Source organism: Apteryx mantelli, chromosome 2 (assembly GCF_036417845.1).
Source record: "Apteryx mantelli isolate bAptMan1 chromosome 2, bAptMan1.hap1, whole genome shotgun sequence".
In the NCBI taxonomy this organism is placed as follows: domain Eukaryota; kingdom Metazoa; phylum Chordata; class Aves; order Apterygiformes; family Apterygidae; genus Apteryx; species Apteryx mantelli.
In genome coordinates this window covers 30,202,815-30,221,805 of record NC_089979.1, presented here as the reverse complement: position 1 = coordinate 30,221,805, position 18,991 = coordinate 30,202,815, and the positions used below count along the sequence as shown (strand labels likewise).

The 18,991-nt window shown below is 41.8% G+C and overlaps 1 protein-coding gene across 1 annotated transcript in view; it reads left to right on the top strand.

Annotated features, from left to right (window-relative positions):
• GAREM1 (GRB2 associated regulator of MAPK1 subtype 1) overlaps nucleotides 1–16,556 on the top strand; it is a 103,854-nt gene extending 87,298 nt beyond the window's left edge. Inside the window, exons 4-6 of the mRNA XM_067292315.1 lie at nucleotides 4,615–5,793; nucleotides 11,774–11,943; nucleotides 15,271–16,556. Coding sequence (XP_067148416.1) covers nucleotides 4,615–5,793; nucleotides 11,774–11,943; nucleotides 15,271–16,183 — 2,262 coding nt within the window. The 3' untranslated portion in view covers nucleotides 16,184–16,556. The remainder of the gene's footprint in view (nucleotides 1–4,614; nucleotides 5,794–11,773; nucleotides 11,944–15,270) is intronic.
• The last annotated feature ends 2,435 nt before the right edge of the window (nucleotides 16,557–18,991 follow it).

Sequence of the window (18,991 nt, the reverse complement as noted above, 5' to 3'; positions counted from 1 at the left end):
TAGAGAGAACAACCACAAAGCTGAACATGTTTGTGGAAGGAGTTATTTCAGGATACTCCCAAGGCTAATTGTTTAATAATTGGAGAAGGCTTTTTGTTTATCAGGTAATGACTGCAACTGGAGGTATGGTAGTTACTGCTTCAAGTTGTTGTATAGGAGTTGTCCAATGAAGAACTCCTCTTTCAAACAGAAGATATGAGGAGAGGTATACACAAAAAATTATAACATGAGGGTACTGCCATGTTAAGGAGATGTTTGAGGTATTGTCCTACCTTACTTTCTCCCCGTTCCATCAGCTGGTCTCAGCTTCCTACCAGTTACAAGGTTTTTGTCCTCACACCTGAAGATTCAAAACTGAATCTGGCAGGAGAAGTCACCAAGGAGGCAAGAGTATTGTTCCAGGGTAGAGAGGAAATGAGCTGAAAGTATGGGTCAGAGTAGAGTCACATTGGGACTGGAATCGGCTGTTATGCTACTAAATGAAGGCTTCCCAGGTACTTCTTAATTGTTAAAATATTTTCTGACCAGGAATACTTTATACCTTCTGTGGAGTGTTTCAATTTTTCCAGAATTTTGAAGAGATTTAGCAGTCTGCCAGATGCCAGAAAAATATATCCTAATTTCTGTGTCATTTTGTATTCTGAACTACCTTAACTTTGCCACTCTGAGATAGTACACTTTTGTCTTCTTGTCTTCATATACAAATAATATGCTGGATCATGTGCACAGGGTGGGACATGCTGCTAGCAGTTCAAAGTGTCTGAAATAATGTAGGGCTCTGTTACATCCCACCAGTGGTTTCATAGCAGGAAGGGGAGGGTACGTATGGCGTGCTCTGAGCTGTGCTATAAAGGAATGTAGGCATGTTTGAAGGTATAAATCCTGCTGTGTTAGTGCTGGAAGTTTAGAGGGCAGAGGGAGCTGAATCTGGTATGGTGTTGTCCATTCTGCCTTTAGGAATAATTTTTGATACATACTCTCTCTCATATCATGTTTTCTTTAAGAGCGCTACATGACTTCAGTCAAATCTGACCCAAGGAGCTGCTAACAACTGAGCAGCCTTGAGTGATTGGTTCCTGGGCTGACAGGAGCCTTGAACTTCACCAAAGGCATGCACAAAGCCCGGCATTTGGGACAGAATAACTCATGCAACAGGCTGGGGGTGACTGGCTAGGATGCAGCTTTGCAGAGAGAGCTCCAGGGGGGTCCCGGTGGGCAACAAGTTGAACAGTCAGCAGTTGGGGCAAAGGCAGCCAACTGCATATTGGGCTGTATTAGCAAGAGTATAGCCAGCAGGTCGAGGGAAGTGATTATCCCCCACCATTTGGCACTTGCGAGACTACAGCTGGAGTGATGTTTCCAGTTTTGGGCCCCCTAATACACAAAAGGCATTAGCACGTGCAAGTGAGTCCAGTACGCCAAGATGGTCGAGGGACTGGAGCAAATGACATATGAGGAGAGGCAAAGAGAAGTAGGTTTGTTCAGTCTTGGAAAGACTGAGGGGAAATCTTATTGCTGTGCATGCCTACCTAATGGGAGGGTATAAAGAAGGCAGAGACAGACTCTTGTGAGGTGCCCAGTGGAAAAAGAAGAGGCAACAGGCATAAGCTGGAACATGGAAATTCTGATCTGATGATGTAAGGGAAAAAAAAAAGGTTTACCATGAGAGTGGTAAAGCACTGGGAGAGGTTGCCCAGAGAAGATGTAGAATCTCCATCCTCAGAGAAACTAAAAATTTAACCAGACAGGCCTCTGAGTGGCCTGCTCCAACTAGAGCTCCTTTGAGCGGGAGGTTGGACTAGAAGACCTGTGGGGGTCCTGTCCAACCCAGATGATTCTATGAGTTTGTCATCTGATATCCTGAGCTAAAGTCCATGGCCCTAGTGATTGATGTTTTCCTAAGTCTTGTGGACACTGATAAATGGAAATGGTTTAGTGAGCAACACAGAGCAAGTTTGATTTTCATAGATCATTGCAATGAGGGCAAAATGAAGGTTATTTAGCTATGTAATTTGAGAAATATAAACTTAAGGAGACATCTATGCATGAGTTTTTAGAGGATTTTAGAGTGATTTGATTTCATGATATGAATGAGAGATGCATTTGTTGCTAATGTCCTGGAATGAATATTTACCCACTATGTATACTTTATAGATGTTAACTAGCATGTGGTAATAAATGAACTAAGTGCAAATCTAACACAAAAAGAGAGGGGTTAGCTTTTTGACTTTCAGAACTTACACTTTAAAATACACTTAGCCTGCTGAGGTCTGCTGGCAGCCTTTACTTCACCATAGTAAAGTTTTGTGAATAGAAATGAAGTCAGAGTTTTGCAGTCTTTAGGCACTTGGTTTCACTTTTTCTTTTTTTATGATAGTTTTGGACAGCAACTGATATCTCATATATTTTTGTTCAGAAGGAAGTATGCACAATGGTGTTTTATTCAGAGCACCGAATTAGAACTGTGGCATGATTTTTCTTTTGTTGCAACACAGTAAAATTCAGCTTTATTTCACCTGTTATTGTCCTGTGACTATATTCCAATAAAAAATGAAGAGCATTTTCAAAATTTTAAGATTTGAACAGACCTGTCTAATCTAAAAATCCATTTCTGTTGCTTGCTTGGTTGAAATGAATGCCATCCCTTCATGAGCCCTTCACTGTGAAGCTATGCAAGTCGGTTACCTCTGTGCGCTCACGTCTGACTGTCCATTTCCTTGCACAGCGAGTTGTTTGTTTGTGAATCACTAGGGAACTGCATGTTGTCAAAGCAGCAGCTCCCACAGCGATGGGTTATAACACCTCCCTCGCTCCTGGCAGTGGCTTTCGGGACATGAGGATGTGTAACAACACATTCCCAAGTTTAAATTTCTGAGAGTGCGGCTTGCGTTGTCCAAGCAAGCCATCCGCATGTATCTATAGGTACTAGAAACTAATTTGCTTGCAGAATATGCCCTTTCCGAAAGAGAAGGGAGGAGAATTGACTGGTATGTGCACAGAGCACTGCGTGTCCTCAACCTTTATCAGCTTCACCCAAGTCAAAACTACATCACTGGCTGCAGCTTGAATGCAGCTCTCTGTAGTGGTTTCGAGGAGAAAATGGCAATGAGCGTCATTCCCCTGTTATCAGTAAGGACTGACTGCTTTCCTTTCACGCCATGGTGTTTCAAAATCTTGTCTGGCCAATGGTATAAACTGTGAATGAGTATTATGTACAATAAAATTCTAGCAGTTTCCTGGATTAGACTAATCAGTGTTTGTTTAGATAATTTGGAACTTGAATGATTTCCTCTCAGGAAGCGCTGAAACTGAACTGCTGAGAAGGCACACCTCTAGTGACCTGCCTCTACATTCGCTCTGAAAGATTTGCAGAACGCAAGCACAGCTTTATGAATGCAGATAAATGGCAGACCACAGCTTACATGACGAAGGGTTTTTTTACAGCAGTTATAACTAATTGGAATTACACTTTTGAGTTCATGCAGTGGCTGTTCTGTGATGATACCGGAATTTGAGGCCTGGAATTTGAACTTATTGCAGCTAAATGAAGTCTTTGGGGGATTTGTAGGTGAAGAGGGGATTTACCATTTTTGCATGTTTTTTTCAGCTGCATATTTTAAATATATTCAGTATTCCTTTAATAAAATGGTCTACAGTAGGCCACTAGTGTTTGTCTGGTGCACCTTCTTTTGTGAATAGGTATCTGTTGCTGCTGAGGTAGAGCTGGGTGAGTTCTGTTAGGTCCCTGAGAAAGACCTTCCACGTGAAGCCACCCAAATAGGGCAGAGAGAGAGAGCTTGTCTGTAAAGAGTTATTCCAGTCTTAAGGAAATAACTTCAGGAACAAATGAGCCTTGGACATCTGTTCTGCTTTTTTTTTTTCTTTTCTCTCTCTCTGCAGTACAATTTCCATAGTAGAAAAGCAAACACATGGCTGTGCATATGTTGTTTAATCTCTTAAATAGCAATTATGATCAAAAAATGAGGAAGGAAGTCTATGACTAGGAGAGCAAGGAAGTGGGGGGGGGAGTTTGGCAGATGGGGTAGAACCAATATTCTTGACTTCTCCTTCAGGGAATAGATGTCATCTCTCATTCCCAGTAGCCTGGAAGAAATTATATCAAAGGGATGTGCTTCATCCATAATGATGAGATCACCTTTCTGCTCCTCAGGGAATTGAAGATGGTAGGAGGAGGATGTTTGCTTCCCTCAAGATCCTGGCAAATAAGTACCAGAAAGCAGCAGAAACAAGGGGGGAGGGAAAAGATGTCCAAGGAAATCCAGATACACTCTGTCATAGCTGCTTGGCACAAGTGGCTCTTTGAATTGTCGGAACATGTGGATTTGTCCTTTCTTAAAAAAATGGTTACGTATGTTCTCATACCCTCTTTGGCACTTTCAGGTGACTGTTTCCCCTCGAGTAAGATAGGAGAATGTGTGGCACAACAAAAATGTTACTTGGCTGAGCTTGAGTCTGTAAACCTTGCATTTGACTACTCAGCTTTTCAATTAAAATTAGTTTAGTTTCTTTCAAAATATAGTTTATAAGTACAGTGTCAATAGATTTGGTATGAACTGAAGTATTATCGTCAAACTGTTTATTATTATTTTGCAGGTGGCTTCAGGTGAATGTAATGAAGACACTGAGGTTTACAACATTACGCTTAGTACTGGGGATGAGCTCACTTTAATGGGGCAAGCAGAAATCCTTTATGCAAAATCTTCTAAGGAGAAGTCACGACTCAACACCATCTTCAAGAAAATTGGGAAACTTAATTCAATTAGTAAGCTGGGCAGAGGCAAAATGCCCTGCCTCATCTGCATGAACCACAGGACCAACGAAAGCATCAGTCTCCCTTTCCAGTGTAAGGGCAGGTTTAGTACCCGCAGCCCATTGGAGGTGCAGATGCAAGAAGGTGAGCACACAATTCGCAATATAGTAGAAAAAACCAGGCTGCCTGTTAATGTAACTGTGCCAAGTCCTACACCAAGAAACCCTTATGACCTGCATTTTATCCGTGAAGGGCACAGATATAAGTTTGTCAACATTCAAACCAAGACTGTGGTGGTTTGTTGTGTGCTTCGTGGCAACAAAATTATTCCAATGCATTTTCCCTTGCACTTGACACTTCCAAAATTTACCCTACCTGACAGTCTTGTGAAGGGGGAGCTGTGGCATGAATCCCTCATCCAGCACTGGTTTAATATATGCCAGGAACAGTTTGACATAGATGAGTATTCCCGTGCTGTGCGAGATGTGAAAACTGACTGGAACGAAGATTGCAAGAGCCCGAAGAAAAGTCGATGCACTGGGCACAGCCATGTGCCGAATTCCCTGAGCTATGCCCGGGACGAGCTTACGCAGTCCTTCCATCGGCTCTCGGTGTGCGTCTATGGAAACAATTTGCATGGGAATAGTGAAGTGAATCTTCACGGTTGCAGGGACTTGTGTAATGAATGGGCCCTGTTTTCTCACGATGCTCTTCAGTACCAGGATTCTGGTGACAGTAGCAGTGATTATCTTTTTCCTGAAGTTAGTGAAGAATCAGTGTTTCTACCTACAAAACCAGAACTTCCTTATGAAGAGCTGTGGCTGGACCAAGGATCCGGAAAGCCTGCGGACCAGCCTCTTACTCACTCACTAAGTGAAAAGAACAAATGTGACAATTACAGAGGCTCTTTCCGATCAAAGTGTGGTGCTGCACCTCTTCCTGTGCCTGGGACTATTGGAGCAACAACCAAGTCTTCAGATGTTTCCCTACCTCCACCTCCAGTGCCTCCCAAATCAGAAGCAGTAAGTCTGGGTTAATTCATGTTGTTTTGTTTCTGTTTTAGCAGGTGAAGAGTATGCTTGGGCATTTTTTAGAGAAGATCTTGATGGGGGGGGGGGGGCAGGTGGAAGGCAAGGAAAGGGTGAGAGGAGATGTGCAGTTTCAACTAATTTCCTGCCAGGTGTCCTAAGAATCTTAAGAGGTGTATTTAAAATCAAGGATCAAGTAGTCATTTGATCCTGCAACTCCCAGGTGATATTTATTGACTTTTTGCTCTCACAGACAAGAACTGAGAATTTTTAGGTCATTTCTTTGCTTCCCTTGCTTTCCGCATTGTCTCTCTACAAATGCTGCATGTTTTCCTCAAATTTTCTGTGGCTGAAGTACATGAGACAGGAACCTGCTTGGAATTGCCACAGATCACCTCTGTGTCTTCAGTTAACAGTCCCTGATAGTAGGAATGGCTAGAATTTCTACAGATTTGCAATGTGTATTAATGAGAGTTTATCTTCTCTGTTACAAGTCTATGGCAGATTTTGAAGAATATTAAGTGTCATTGTCCTCAACTAAACTTTACCAAGCCGAAGCTGAATTTACTGCTCTGTGGTGTCTGTTGAAAGCACATATGTTTAAATAGGAACTCTGCAGAGTTCATAAATGAGTCTTCTCAAAGACTCATTTTTAAACAGTGTGTGTTTCTAGGCCCAGGGTTGCTAATATAAACTCATGGGGAAATCATTTCTCCGAATCTGAAACTTGGTGGAGAGCACACAGGGTGAAAATACCAATAGGGTTCATCCTCAGGATCTTATGTGAACTGGGTGGAAATTCCACCTCTTATCAGATCTCCTGTCATAGTCCTAAACATTAATTTAAAAAAGGGAAGAAGTTCCCCCCCAAAAGACTTTCTAGAAACTAGCAAAATGTAAATGATAAATACTTATTTCACATGATTCCTCACGGATATTTCCATTTAATGAATTAGTTTTGCAGGTTTTGTGATACAATTTAAAATTAAAAAAAATCTGCCCACTTGCAAACCCAACAGTGTTTTCAGGAGCATGGCTTCACAGGAAACTGAGGATAATCTAAGACCAAATTACAGTGCACTGTGCTGATCCCATCCTTTTCCTATTGCCACCCCACAGTCTCAACAGTGTTTGCAATAGCCCTGGGAGTCAGACCACGATCCAGTTGAAAAACTGATCTGGTTGAAAATTAAGTTTTATTTATTTGTGCTGGGTTAACTTTCACTGGATTAACTTGCTTATCCTGCTAGGCAGTTGCAGATAGGAGAGGAGAGAAAAGTGACAGTGCAGGCCTAAAGTGCACAACTGCGGTGCCACCAAACAGTTTGAAAAAAGCAGCCACAGCAGCTTCAGCAGAGATAGGAAATTAAAGACATTATGTCCTCTTCACAAAGAGTGTTTACATGTTATGTCTATGCGCTGGAACCCAGGTACGCTCCCTTGCTTTTGAGGTCAGGTATGTACCTAAGCTTCGTCCAGCCGCTTTGGGCAGGTGCCAGCCTGCACCGTGCGCGGACGAGCTTCTCCAGCAGCCTGCGCTGATGCAAACCGACGACGGGGCTGGTCCCACCCTCCTCCTCCTTTCCCAGCCACATGGTCCTGGCTTCTCTTTTGTGCTGGCTCTGGCACTCCTGTGCCTGGGCAGGGAGCCAGATCTGGATCTGGAAAATGATTAGTTTCCTGCTGTGATTTCTGTGAGCTGAACTGCTTCAGCGCCGGGTCAGACGAGTGCCATAGCCCACGCGAGGCAGCGGGTGAGAACGCGAGGCTGCGGGGGGAGGACGACTGTGGTCGCAGCGGGGTGGCGGCAGCTCTCCGGGCAGGGGCTGCGGGCCCCTCGCGCCCCCGGCCCTGGCGGTGGGGAGCTGGCGGGGACCCCGCTTGCCCGGTCATGGTGCAGTGCCACGGGGAGAGAAGCGGGGCGCTGGGAGTGCTGGGAGCACCTGCCCCGCAGCGGAGGTGCGGCCCACACCCTTGGGAAAAACCTGTGGAATAGGGAATCCCTTATTCAGGCCTTTTTCGGGGTCACTGCGGTGGTGTTTGGATACATATGTATATTGCCAGGGCAATTGCCTTTCAAGGTCATCTTGAAAAGTGTGCGACTTTGTCATGTGTGTTTTACATACCAAGGCTGAGGTAATGTGGGTGAGTGTTGACAGCAGTTTTAATACTGCTTTCTGGCCATGTAAGAGAACTAATTTCTGCTAAAGTTATTAGATTACATTTTGAGGTGAGCAGAGGCGTAACCTCATTAAAAAAAAAAAAAGAAAAAATGCTAAATTGAATCTCCATAGATGGGATAATGATTTAGAATTGGTTTTGTGGCTTTCTGGAACAGCTTTGGAATGGATATCAGTGACCTGCTGAATTCGTGAGTGGGTTGGGGTTGAAAAGATGTTTGTATGGTTTCCATGTAGAGTATTTATAGAATAAGTAGATCTCGATAGCTGCTGATGAACATGAGGTTTAGTCATCACTCCCTCTAAAATGATATTCCATAGTGTTTCTGCAGAGTTTGGCTGATAATTGTATTTTTGCATGCACTAAATTTAAAATATGTGTACGGGAACTATTTGTAGGAGAGAAGGACACTCAAGTATTTCAGAAGCTTTTGTTTTTTTTTCTCATCTACAGGATGAAAACATCCTGGTAACGTGCATTTTCTAAATACCTGTGAGGAAAGTCAAAATAGCATGAAGGCAGAAGTAAAAGAAAACAGCCTCTGAATTAAAGCCTGTAACTAAGAAGTTGCTTCAGTCCCCAAACACTAATTTGAGTAAAATCAGAGACTGTTTTCCTGATTGATTTAAGGCATGTCCCAGATGGAATATGCCAGAAGTTCAAACTTCTGTAAGCAAGGGACATTAAATTGCTTTACTCATGGCAATACCAGCAACTGTGTTTTTTTTCGTCCAGGCAGTCTCAGCAGCGGTAGATCAGGTCAGGCCCGTGCACGCCTTGGGCCTCGCTGCAGCTCCGGCGTTCACACGGTGCTGTAAGGCTGTGAGCACGTTTCGTGGCCGCGGCTCCCACAGACGGGTGCTGCAGACTGCTTCTCGGGGGTGCCCCTCCTTGAAGAGCCCCACGGCCAAAATCGGCTGCTACCAGGGCGTTTTGAGCGACATATAGTGCAGGCACTGGGTTGTAACACCCCAAGGTCCAGGTGGGTCCTGACAGGATGGTGGCAGCTGGCACCAAAAAAAGTGAATGAGGTTATAATGCTTTTTAAAATAAGGTTAGCACCGTACACCATTAAAAGGGGGTCACCATCACTGTTTCACAGGCCAGACTGTTTGAATACAGAAGTATTGCCGTGCAAATGTACTTTATTTGCCTCTGGCAACTGCCTGTCATCCAGTGCTGATGGGTGAAAGAGTATTTCCTAGTAACAGCCATCAAGGCAATCATTTTAGCACACCATGACTGTTCTCCCCCCTCCTATATTTACTTCGTTGCTGTACTCTTGGACCAGTGAGGTACGTCTCCTGTGAAGTTTTCCCATTGCTCTTGCTAGTTTAATCTGCAAAACCTCTCCATATTATTCATCTGCTGTGTTTCCTCAGAGCTGAGTCTGGCAGCAGTAGTCATGGTCTTGTGACAGGGACCAACTGGGACTACAAACTGATATTGTTTACAGCCTAATTCTGATCTACAGTCCAGGTCAGGAAAGGAGCTGGGTATAGTTTGTTACGCCAGTACCTTTGAATGCCAGTAGTCTCTCCAGTAAAGAATTTCTTTAACCCCTTGACCATCTGCTGTGCTCCAAGAGCTCCCCTGAACAGTCCCTCTAACCCCATGGTATATATTCAATAGCATGGCATATTAACTTTGCCTAGTCTGACTTGGGGGGGAAAAAAAGTCCATAGGCATCCTTGGGGCACAGCACTAAAATGGTTGAAGAGTTTTATGCCTGAATTCAATAACAAACATGAATAAAATTGATTCCATTTTTTGCGAGAGAGCAAATAACCCTTAGAGCAAGATTTATTTCAGTGTTTTATGCTGTTGGGCATTTCCTGTAGTTCTAACTTGTTCTGAATTAGGGAAAGAATGTACTACAATGTCCCAGTCCCCAATTTTCCATTTCACATAAGTATTAAATGGGTTGTTGCATTTTGAAAGCACTGAAGCGAATTGCAAAAGGTTCCACATTTATTTTGTTTTTAAATAAATTAAATCACTTTAATTGCTAATTATGTGTTGCAGAATTGCTAAGTTCACTTTTAGTTCTGCAGTGTTGTTAAATTTGAAAATAAACTGTGACTTCCAGACAGAATGAGAATTTCCCTTTCCTGTTGCATCTAAGACTATTTCAAAGAAGCAGAACATAGAGGTCTTTTCCTGCCAGGGGTAGGTGGTGAGTCCTTAAAAATCTTGTCTGACAGTCTAACTTTTGGTAACCTTACTCACCTTTAGCCTTAGTAAATGAAGGTACTCTCCCAAGTATATGTTGACAAGATTAAGGTCTTAACTCCACTGTTTTTTTATGGGGGTGGATCCTACTATTTTACTCCTGACTAGACAGGTCCAAGCCCAGTTTCAGATAAGCAGAGCTATGGTCATGTGTTTTAGGCTAAAAAATTAGCTGGCTGCAATAAGTAGACCTATTGGCTTTGTTGCTAGTTTTTGTTAAAGTTAGTTTTGAAGAAACTTAAACTAAAGAAGACCTAGTCTATTTTCATAGTACAGTTCATAAATAGTTTTTGCCTTATGCAGTATGGCTACCTCAGAAGCTTTTAGCAAAAGCCCAGATCTTTCCTTATAATTCCATCCATATCATTTGCTTTACTAAAACTGTGTCCCTCAACACTGATCCTGGAAGCAAGATTTGTGTGATCTGGAAATCTGCTTGGAGACAAAAAGTTCTTTTGCTTGAAATTCATCCTAATAAGTTGGTTCATTATTTTAAGAGGCTCTTCTGCCCTGTGCCTTTCAACCAGTGCATTTTGCAGTTAACCTTACCCTGGAATTCCTCTTTGGGAGCTACAGAAGGACTGAAGCTCCAGATTTGAATCCCAGCGTCCACATCTGTATGCATTTCAGTCTCTTGATCTGATCTTGAGGCTTGGTCCATTCTTAGTTTGTACGCACAGAGGAGGAAAAAAAGTAGGGTTGTTTTGCTTTTTGGTTTTCATAATTTAACATATTAAAAAATAACTCCACCACTCATGCTTCATCAGGTTCGGCGCTGAAAATTTTATTTTTTTCTGTGCTAAGGGGGCTGGTTGTATGGTGCTGGGCTAGGGAGCGTGGGGAGCACGGCTGGTGACGCCGTGCCCTCTGCTGGGCAGTGAGTGGAAAGGAAAGATCAGCCCATCCATCAGAGCACTTAGACCAAGAGCAAAGATGAAGCAACAGCAAACAGTGAAAATGACAACCAAAATCCAGTCTGTTTTAGTGCTTTCCTGCAGCTTTTTATGCCACGGATGTAGTTGGTAAATGATAGATACATGTACTATTCCTGAGGGATGGAGCTGGGAATTATTCTCTAACTGGATGGTTGAGTATCACTGCTGAAATAAGTTGTGAAACATCAAAGTCGGTGAGATCTTTTCATTTTGCAAGCTTGGATTATTACGTCTAAATAAACAGCATTAATGGAGTTTAAACCTAATGAATTTCTTCTTACAGATCATAAAATATCTAGAACAGTCTGATTTTGTATGTTACTGAAAGGTTCTTTTAAATAGTTTCATTTCTACCTCTTTTTAAATGAGTAGATATCAAGCTATTTATTAAAAAGCACCCTAAGACCACCATTAGTAACCGCTCGTAGTAAGGCATTCTTTAGAAGGTCCTTATGACAGCCATATACTGTTGTAAATGTATGCACTTAGTATTATTCTTTTCTTCTCCTCCCTTTTTAATTATTGCCTTTCACAAAATAAGTCTGAACTGATGTGTTTCATCTGCTTCAGAGTGCTGTTTGCCCAGATTTTCTAGCTGTTTGCTTACATATTCTTCTTTTGTACAGGTAAGAGAGGAATGCAGGCTCCTGAATGCTCCCCCAGTTCCACCACGGAGTTCAAAGCTGTCCTCTTCCACCAGTCCCTCCATTCTTCCTCGCACAGTCAAACCAGCACGGCAGCAGACCCGTTCGCCTAGCCCCACTCTGTCCTACTATTCTTCAGGACTGCACAACATGTATGTGTTTGAGCTGTGAGCACCTCATTCTAGCACCTTTCTTTTTAAGAAAGTTAAATTTAGCCATCTTGAAACCAGTTTGATGTGTTCTTTTTGAAGGTGCTTATTTATAAAAGTGTGGTGCCATTTCAGAGTGGCTGACTTTTCTTGAAATGGGCTAACCTATCAAGTTATTTTAAAAAATTGAAGAGGAAGCAGAGCTCCAGCAGAAACTGTACTTTACTATATAGGACATAGCTGTTTTTATTAAATGCCTGCACGTATTGCTATTGGTAATCCCATCATAAACTGGCACCAGTATCTAAATGGAAAATCCTGTACAGTTTTGTGTAATGCTTGATTGAAAAACAAAAGTTTTGAGGAAGATGGCTTTGAATGTTCAAAGGAGAACATGTCAAAGATAGTTTTCAGGTGGAATATCAATGCTACATGCATGCAGTACAACCAGCTCTTGATAATTGGGGGGGGTGCAGGGGGCACAAAGGGTGTGATAATCCAGAAATGTATTGTGCCAACTATGTGTGAACCTACAGGCAGGGTGTGATTAAGAAAAGAGAGGTCACCAGACACCATTGACTGCAAAGTCATGTGAAGTGGAATGGGGCCAGACAGCTTTCAGATCGAACCCACTTCAGAACAAACTAATCCACAAACTGGAAAATCCACTCAGGCGAGTTGAGAGGTGACAGTGGATTTTGAATTACCTGGTTGCATACCTTTTCTTAGCAGTGCAGTATTCTTCCTTTGGCTTTAGAAAGTGTATATGCCTTTTGAAATCTTACTTCATTTTTGACTTGAATTTGTTGCCATTATTTTGGTATCTCTTCAATTTTGTTGCTAAGAAAGTGACAAAATGTTACCTGTTGGGGTATCATGCATTGATCTGAAAATCAAAAAATGCCATTGAAATTATTTCAGTCTAGTTGCCATTGATATAATAACTTATGCTCGAATTGCCTTTCTAAACCCTACTGCACACTTGCAGGTTACTGTTGTGTCTCTGGCAATGATCACTCTAGATTTAGGCTACTCATTTATTTTTATGAATGCCTGTTGGGTAGTTCTGTCAAGGCCTACTCCACAGGATATTGAGCACAAGACCACCCAGCGTTTAGGCCACTAAATGAGTCTTCCTGTCTTCATAGCTAAGGATACATCTGCTTCCCAAGAAAACAAAAATAGTGAGAAATATAGTTTCTCAGGCTTACAGATGATATATGTGTTTGGGACTTTGCAAAGTTCGTATGAAACTCATCTGCAGCTTGGGTCCAGACCAGATATCAATTTTGATAGCATTGACCTAGTGCTGCAGAAGCTGCTAGAAAAATGGCAATCTGTTGAGTAACCTGATGGCTGGTGAAGTTGCTCTTCAAGTCCTGCCAGTTTTATCAGTCATCTTACTCTCTGGATCATGAAGGGTTGTAGCCGATATTTTAAAAACAAACAAAAACAATGTAGTTTATCCATAGCTGCATATAAAAATGCCTGATGCCTGACTTCAGCTGTATTTGAGGTTTCTCTTGCATCCTCTGGCACTGAATCCCAGAGGGTTAATTTTGTTGGGGGATGAATAAGGAAGTGCTCGGAAAATGTTACTTTATTGGTTTTCAGTAATTCCATTACTCTTTTAAATCATTAAATGTTCCCATTTCTAATATTGGATTAGAGAACAGAAACAGGATCAATCAATTAATTTCTCTGTATGTTCAGTTATTTTGAGCACCTCATTGACTGTCTTCTCTGAACTGAACAGCCCAATGGCTAGATTTGTGAAAAAAATGCTTTGCACTCTGTATGTTACACCAATTGGCCTTTAAACAGCCAGAAATGACCAGTTGCAAGTGTATCTTGTTGTCAAAAAAAACTACTGTTTTAAACCTCTAGCTGCTTTAAGTGGCAGACCTGTATTCATGACATGAACAAGAAACAAGAAAAGTTGAGAGGACATGGAGGGGAGACTTAGGGATAGGAGAATAGAGGAGGGAACTGGGTCTACTGGGGTGAAGTTTTACAACTAATCTTCCAGTGATATAGATTAGAGCTGCTCTTATGCATCTGTACTTCGCATTTGGGCAGGGCAAGCCCAGGTTTGCTTCCTGCTTGAGCCACTGTCAGCACACAGGGAACTACTTACTGTGTCAATCCATTCAGAACTGCTCTTTTGCTGAATGCTGCTGTACTCCTCAAGCAGTTTTCACGGAGCTGTCACAGAATGATGACCTAGTTTCTTTCTTGAGTTACTAATTTCTAGGAGAGAGATATGAGTAATTAAAACAATTATTTCAGCTGTTGGTTTCCCTCCATTATGTTAGACAGAGATTTTATAAATCTATTAATTGTTTTTTCCAGTATTCTGGCTTAATTGGCCAGAATTCCAAAGACCAACCCAGTCCTTCAGGCTTTCTTCTAGAGAGTGACATAAAAGCAGCAAACATTCACTTTTGTTAATTGATTGCATGCTTTTGTTAGGATCTCTGTCTCTCAAGGACACCTAGATATAAACCATCAGTTCCCTTGGACAGGCTGAGCTTAATTTACCACTTGGAAGTAGGTCAGGGTAACTTTCTTTAGGTGCCTTTGAAAAGCAATTTTTCCCATCATAACTTCTAAAATATGGACACATAAACAAGTTACGGTGGGGTAAGCCTAAAGCATGATCTTTCAACACATACAGCTAGGTCTGCTTACCTTTCCAGGTAAAAAAGTTTCCTATGGCAATAAGCATTAACTTATTCTGTATTATTGTGGAATTACGATTTTTGCACCAGTGAGTTCTGAGGAAGCATCCTGTGCCCTGGATGCATGCGAGTTCCACAGCAAATTAAAATGTTGGCCCCAAAAGAGCTTCTGATTTTCTCTTATGTTGCTCAAGCTTGTGTCTAATGCAGTGGTGACCTGTCCCTCTTACGAGCTTTGGTGTAGTGTGACACATTTGTGGTACATAAATAGAAAACACAGAGTTAGAAAAACTTCTAGTATATGTGAGGCTGTTCCAGAATTAGACAGTGGAAAATCTGAGTATTTGGGAGATAGCACAGAGTTGAATTGAGACATCTACTTTTTTTATTTGAGCTTAAAGAACCAAGACATGAGTCTTTCTCATGAGGTTTTGGAGTATATAAACATTTTGTCAGGCTTGCAGAAAAAAACAGAACTGTCAATGCGTTATTCAAATGTATTGTTAATTCAAATCTCAAACATTCTCCCACAAGGAAAAACATTCTCTCTTCGTGACAGCCACCCTCTGGTTTTGTCAGATGATTTATAGGTTTACTTAAATGCCATATATTTTGTACTAACTGTATCCTTTCTGCTTTGTTCCTTAAGCAACGTCACAGAGAGGGACAACGCAAACACGACTGAGAGCACACCTGTTTCCTGCTACCCTTGTAACATGATGAAAATCGAATCCAAAGAGCCTGATAGCATGATGCCTTTTGGAAGCCCCTCAGCTGAAGCTCTGTCTTGTAGGTTATCTTGGCCAAACCGTTTTTCAGGAACTGCTGAAAGCCTGAACAGGAATGATTTCCTGCTAGATCCAAGTAGGAGCTATAGCTACCCCAGGCAAAAGACTCCAGGCACACCAAAGAGAAACTGTCCAGCACCTTTTACTTTTGACTTTGATGGGTGTGAGCTCCCTGCAGGGTACTCTCCGCTGACACCAGCAGAGTTTACTAATACCATCTCCAGCTGTCCAAAGTCAGCCAGTTACTCACTAGAATGCACTGATGAGAAAACTCTGGTGGTCAGCAATGCGAAGCAGAGTCATTCGTGTCCTGCCTTACCTCCTCGGGCGCCTAAATCAGGTGAAGAGAAACCAGCTTTAGACACGTGTCCTTTACCACTAAAAATAGATGGTGCCGAGGAGGAATCCAAAACTGATTCACCAGACCTCTTGGAAGATCAGTATCTCGTTAAAAAGGGCGTGCAGGACACTTTCTCTGTGTCTTATTCTTTCTCGTCTCCCCTCCACCTCCAGTTAGCACCAAGGTCCTGTGGGGATGGCTCTCCCTGGCAACCACCCACAGACCTTTCGGGACTCTCAGTAGAGGAAGTGTCTAAATCGCTGAGGTTTATTGGTCTATCAGAAGATGTCATATCATTTTTTGCTACAGAGAAGATTGATGGCAATTTACTGGTTCAGCTTACAGAAGAAATCCTTTCAGAAGACTTTAAGCTAAGCAAATTGCAGGTTAAGAAAATACTGCAGTTCATTAACGGCTGGCGGCCAAAAATGTGATGCTGACTAGTTTTTAATGAAACTGTGTGAGGTGTGCTAGATACACTTCAGTTAATACATCACTTCCTGTTTTTTGCACTAAAAGCCCTTCCTGTAAATAGTAGTAGAAGAATTCTTACTATGCAGACAAAAGTTTCTGAGTGGTGAACAGATTTTTTTTTTTGTATATCAATAATAAAGGTAGAGAATCTGCAGAGGTGTGCCTTGTGCATCCCTGAACGTTCAACAGCTGCTAAAAACTGGACATTAAGGGAATTTTTATTCTGTAGTCTGTTAAGACTTAGTTGTATTTATTACCAAATAATTTGATGCTGAAAGACACACACCAATCCAGTTTACAGTTTTGTGTTAACTGCAAAAAATGTATATTTTAAGGGATTATTTCTGTTCAAGTAATATTTGGCAACATGCTGTGACTTTTTTGTTGCTTTTCTGTTAACAAAAAGCATGTTCAGATACACAAAAACATCTTTTTTGACACTGCATCTGAAAATGTTTAGAATTGCTGTGAAGTGCTACTAATACACTATCCTTGCAGCATATTTTTTATTAACAGTATCTTTCTGACTACCTGTAATGTGGATACATTTTCCATGTTACTTTGAGCAAAAAGAGTTAAATATTTTAAAACAAAAGTCTTGTTTAGTTCATTGCCCAAAGGGGAGGGGGAAGGGGGGATTTTCCTACTAAGCCACTCTGCCCTGGCCAATTAAAAGTTTATGACCTGTAGATTTCAAAAGTTGCTTTTGTAGTCAGATGGCTTGAGTAAGTAGCATGACTTCTGGTTGTGCAGCTTTCTCATGGGAAAGGCAGTTCACGTCACAAACTCTTCCCTCAGCAGATCCTGCCTGTCACAGCCATGAGCATGTCAGTCAGAGGTGGCAGCTTGTTCAGCCAGCTCCAGTTGCCTTGCTCTGGCAAAAGGAAACGTATTTCCTCTGCTGCAGTTACAAGCATCTGAAAATGTGCTCGATGTCCTATCCTATTCCTGCGGTCGGATCTGCGTAGGCAGGTGATAGTATTCCTGTGGGATGCCCTTGAAATCAAACATTAAGGAGATGGAAAGGAACAGAAGAAACACGTGCAGTGCAGATGAGAAGGGGCCAAGCGAGACTTTGAGCCTTGCCTCCAGGAAATGTTTGAGAAGTTTGAAATTTCACCTGCCTTGTTTGTAGTGGGCCAGGAGGATGTGAGTTGTCACTTAGGGTATCAAAGTGGAAGGGACTGTAGCATCTTAAGATGTTCTAATTCAATTGCCCAGTTACAAAAACTCACTGCAATAGATGTTGCACAGAAATAGCAGTCAAAAGTGAGTGTAGAGATGGGAAGGGGGCCTTAGGCTGCCCTTTGAGCCCTTTCAAATTTAGCTGCTCGGAAAGCTAGAAATACAGTAACACTCAATAGTCTGTTACTGCTTTCCTGTGGCTGGCAGAGCTCTCAGAAGTGTCTGGGTATGGTATGCAAAGATTTGTGGAGGTCCTCAGAAATCAGTCTGTAGACTCCATCCTCCACACCTGTGCTGGGAGGATCCTCGGGAGCCAGCACCAGGGATGCCGGAGCAGCATCATGCTGTTCTGGCCCCTTCACCTGCTGAGCAGAGCCCTGGCTGGGGTGAGACATCTGCAATTTTTACATTTTTGCAATATAAAGAATCTCTCTCCCTCCATTGTAGGGCGCATGATGGGAGCATCAAGAAAAAACAGAGAGCAGGGGACAAAAATGGGAGGCTGATTTTGCCTGTTTTCTCAACAATGTTGACTCATTAAAAAAAAGGTATACCTGCAAATGGAGCTTTCTGTAACCTGGGCAAATTTCATGTCATGTCTCCATGTCGAAGCAGAGATGTGTTACTTGTCTTGCAATAATGCATACCACCAGTTCCCAAGCAGAAAGTAAAGTCCAATTGATATGGGTACTAGACAGCAGTGAGCCAAAAAGTACCCCAGTAGAAACCCCAAGCATTCATAATCTTCCTCTTTTTCTTAGTGTATTGACTTTTAGCAACAGATCAATAGCTATTTTCAGATGCTTTTTACTTAGCATCTTAAAATATTTTAACTACAAGCAAGACTAAATCAAATTCAAGTACTGTTTAGATGTGTGTTTGTTGCACATGCAACTTAAAATCATTGCTTTTTAATCCAAATGAATATTCAGCTTTGAAAGAACCAAATTTTAAACATCAAGTATCTCTCTTTGTTTTGCTTGGATTATTAATTCTGGGGAAACAAGTATAATATATATAAAAAAGGAGATTGCAATCTTAATATTAAATATTTTCAAGATCCCCAGGATATTAGTATCCCTCAGAAAATAGTATTCTTTGATTGTGGATAGATACCTATCTCATTCTTTCTGTTTTACCTGCTTGGAATGTTTTTTGTTGCAAACAGCCTGGTGGAATTTGCATTCATGTGTTTGCTGCATTTAGGTTGTGCATGCATAGACCAAAATAGAACTGGCCTGTAAAAAGGTACAGGAGTGTGTAATGATTTTAGAAGCAGGTCGTATATACCAAACTGCAGCTAAAACCTCTAAATTGCAAACTTGCTATTAATGCCCTTTCAATTGTCTTATTCTGGTTTGGCACTGCTTACCTATTTTTATGCATAATATGTTAGTGTTTGACCTTTCCTTTGCCCTTAGCAGCTCATCAGCTTAATTTTCCGAGCCTTTTCTAGTGGTTTAGGTGTTTCTAACCTCTGTATTCTGTGAATAATATGACTGTGGCATTGAGCCACGTGCTGTGATGCCCAGGATGGACTTAAGTGTCTGCTCTGGCATAACCAGGAGAGCGATGAGCAAACC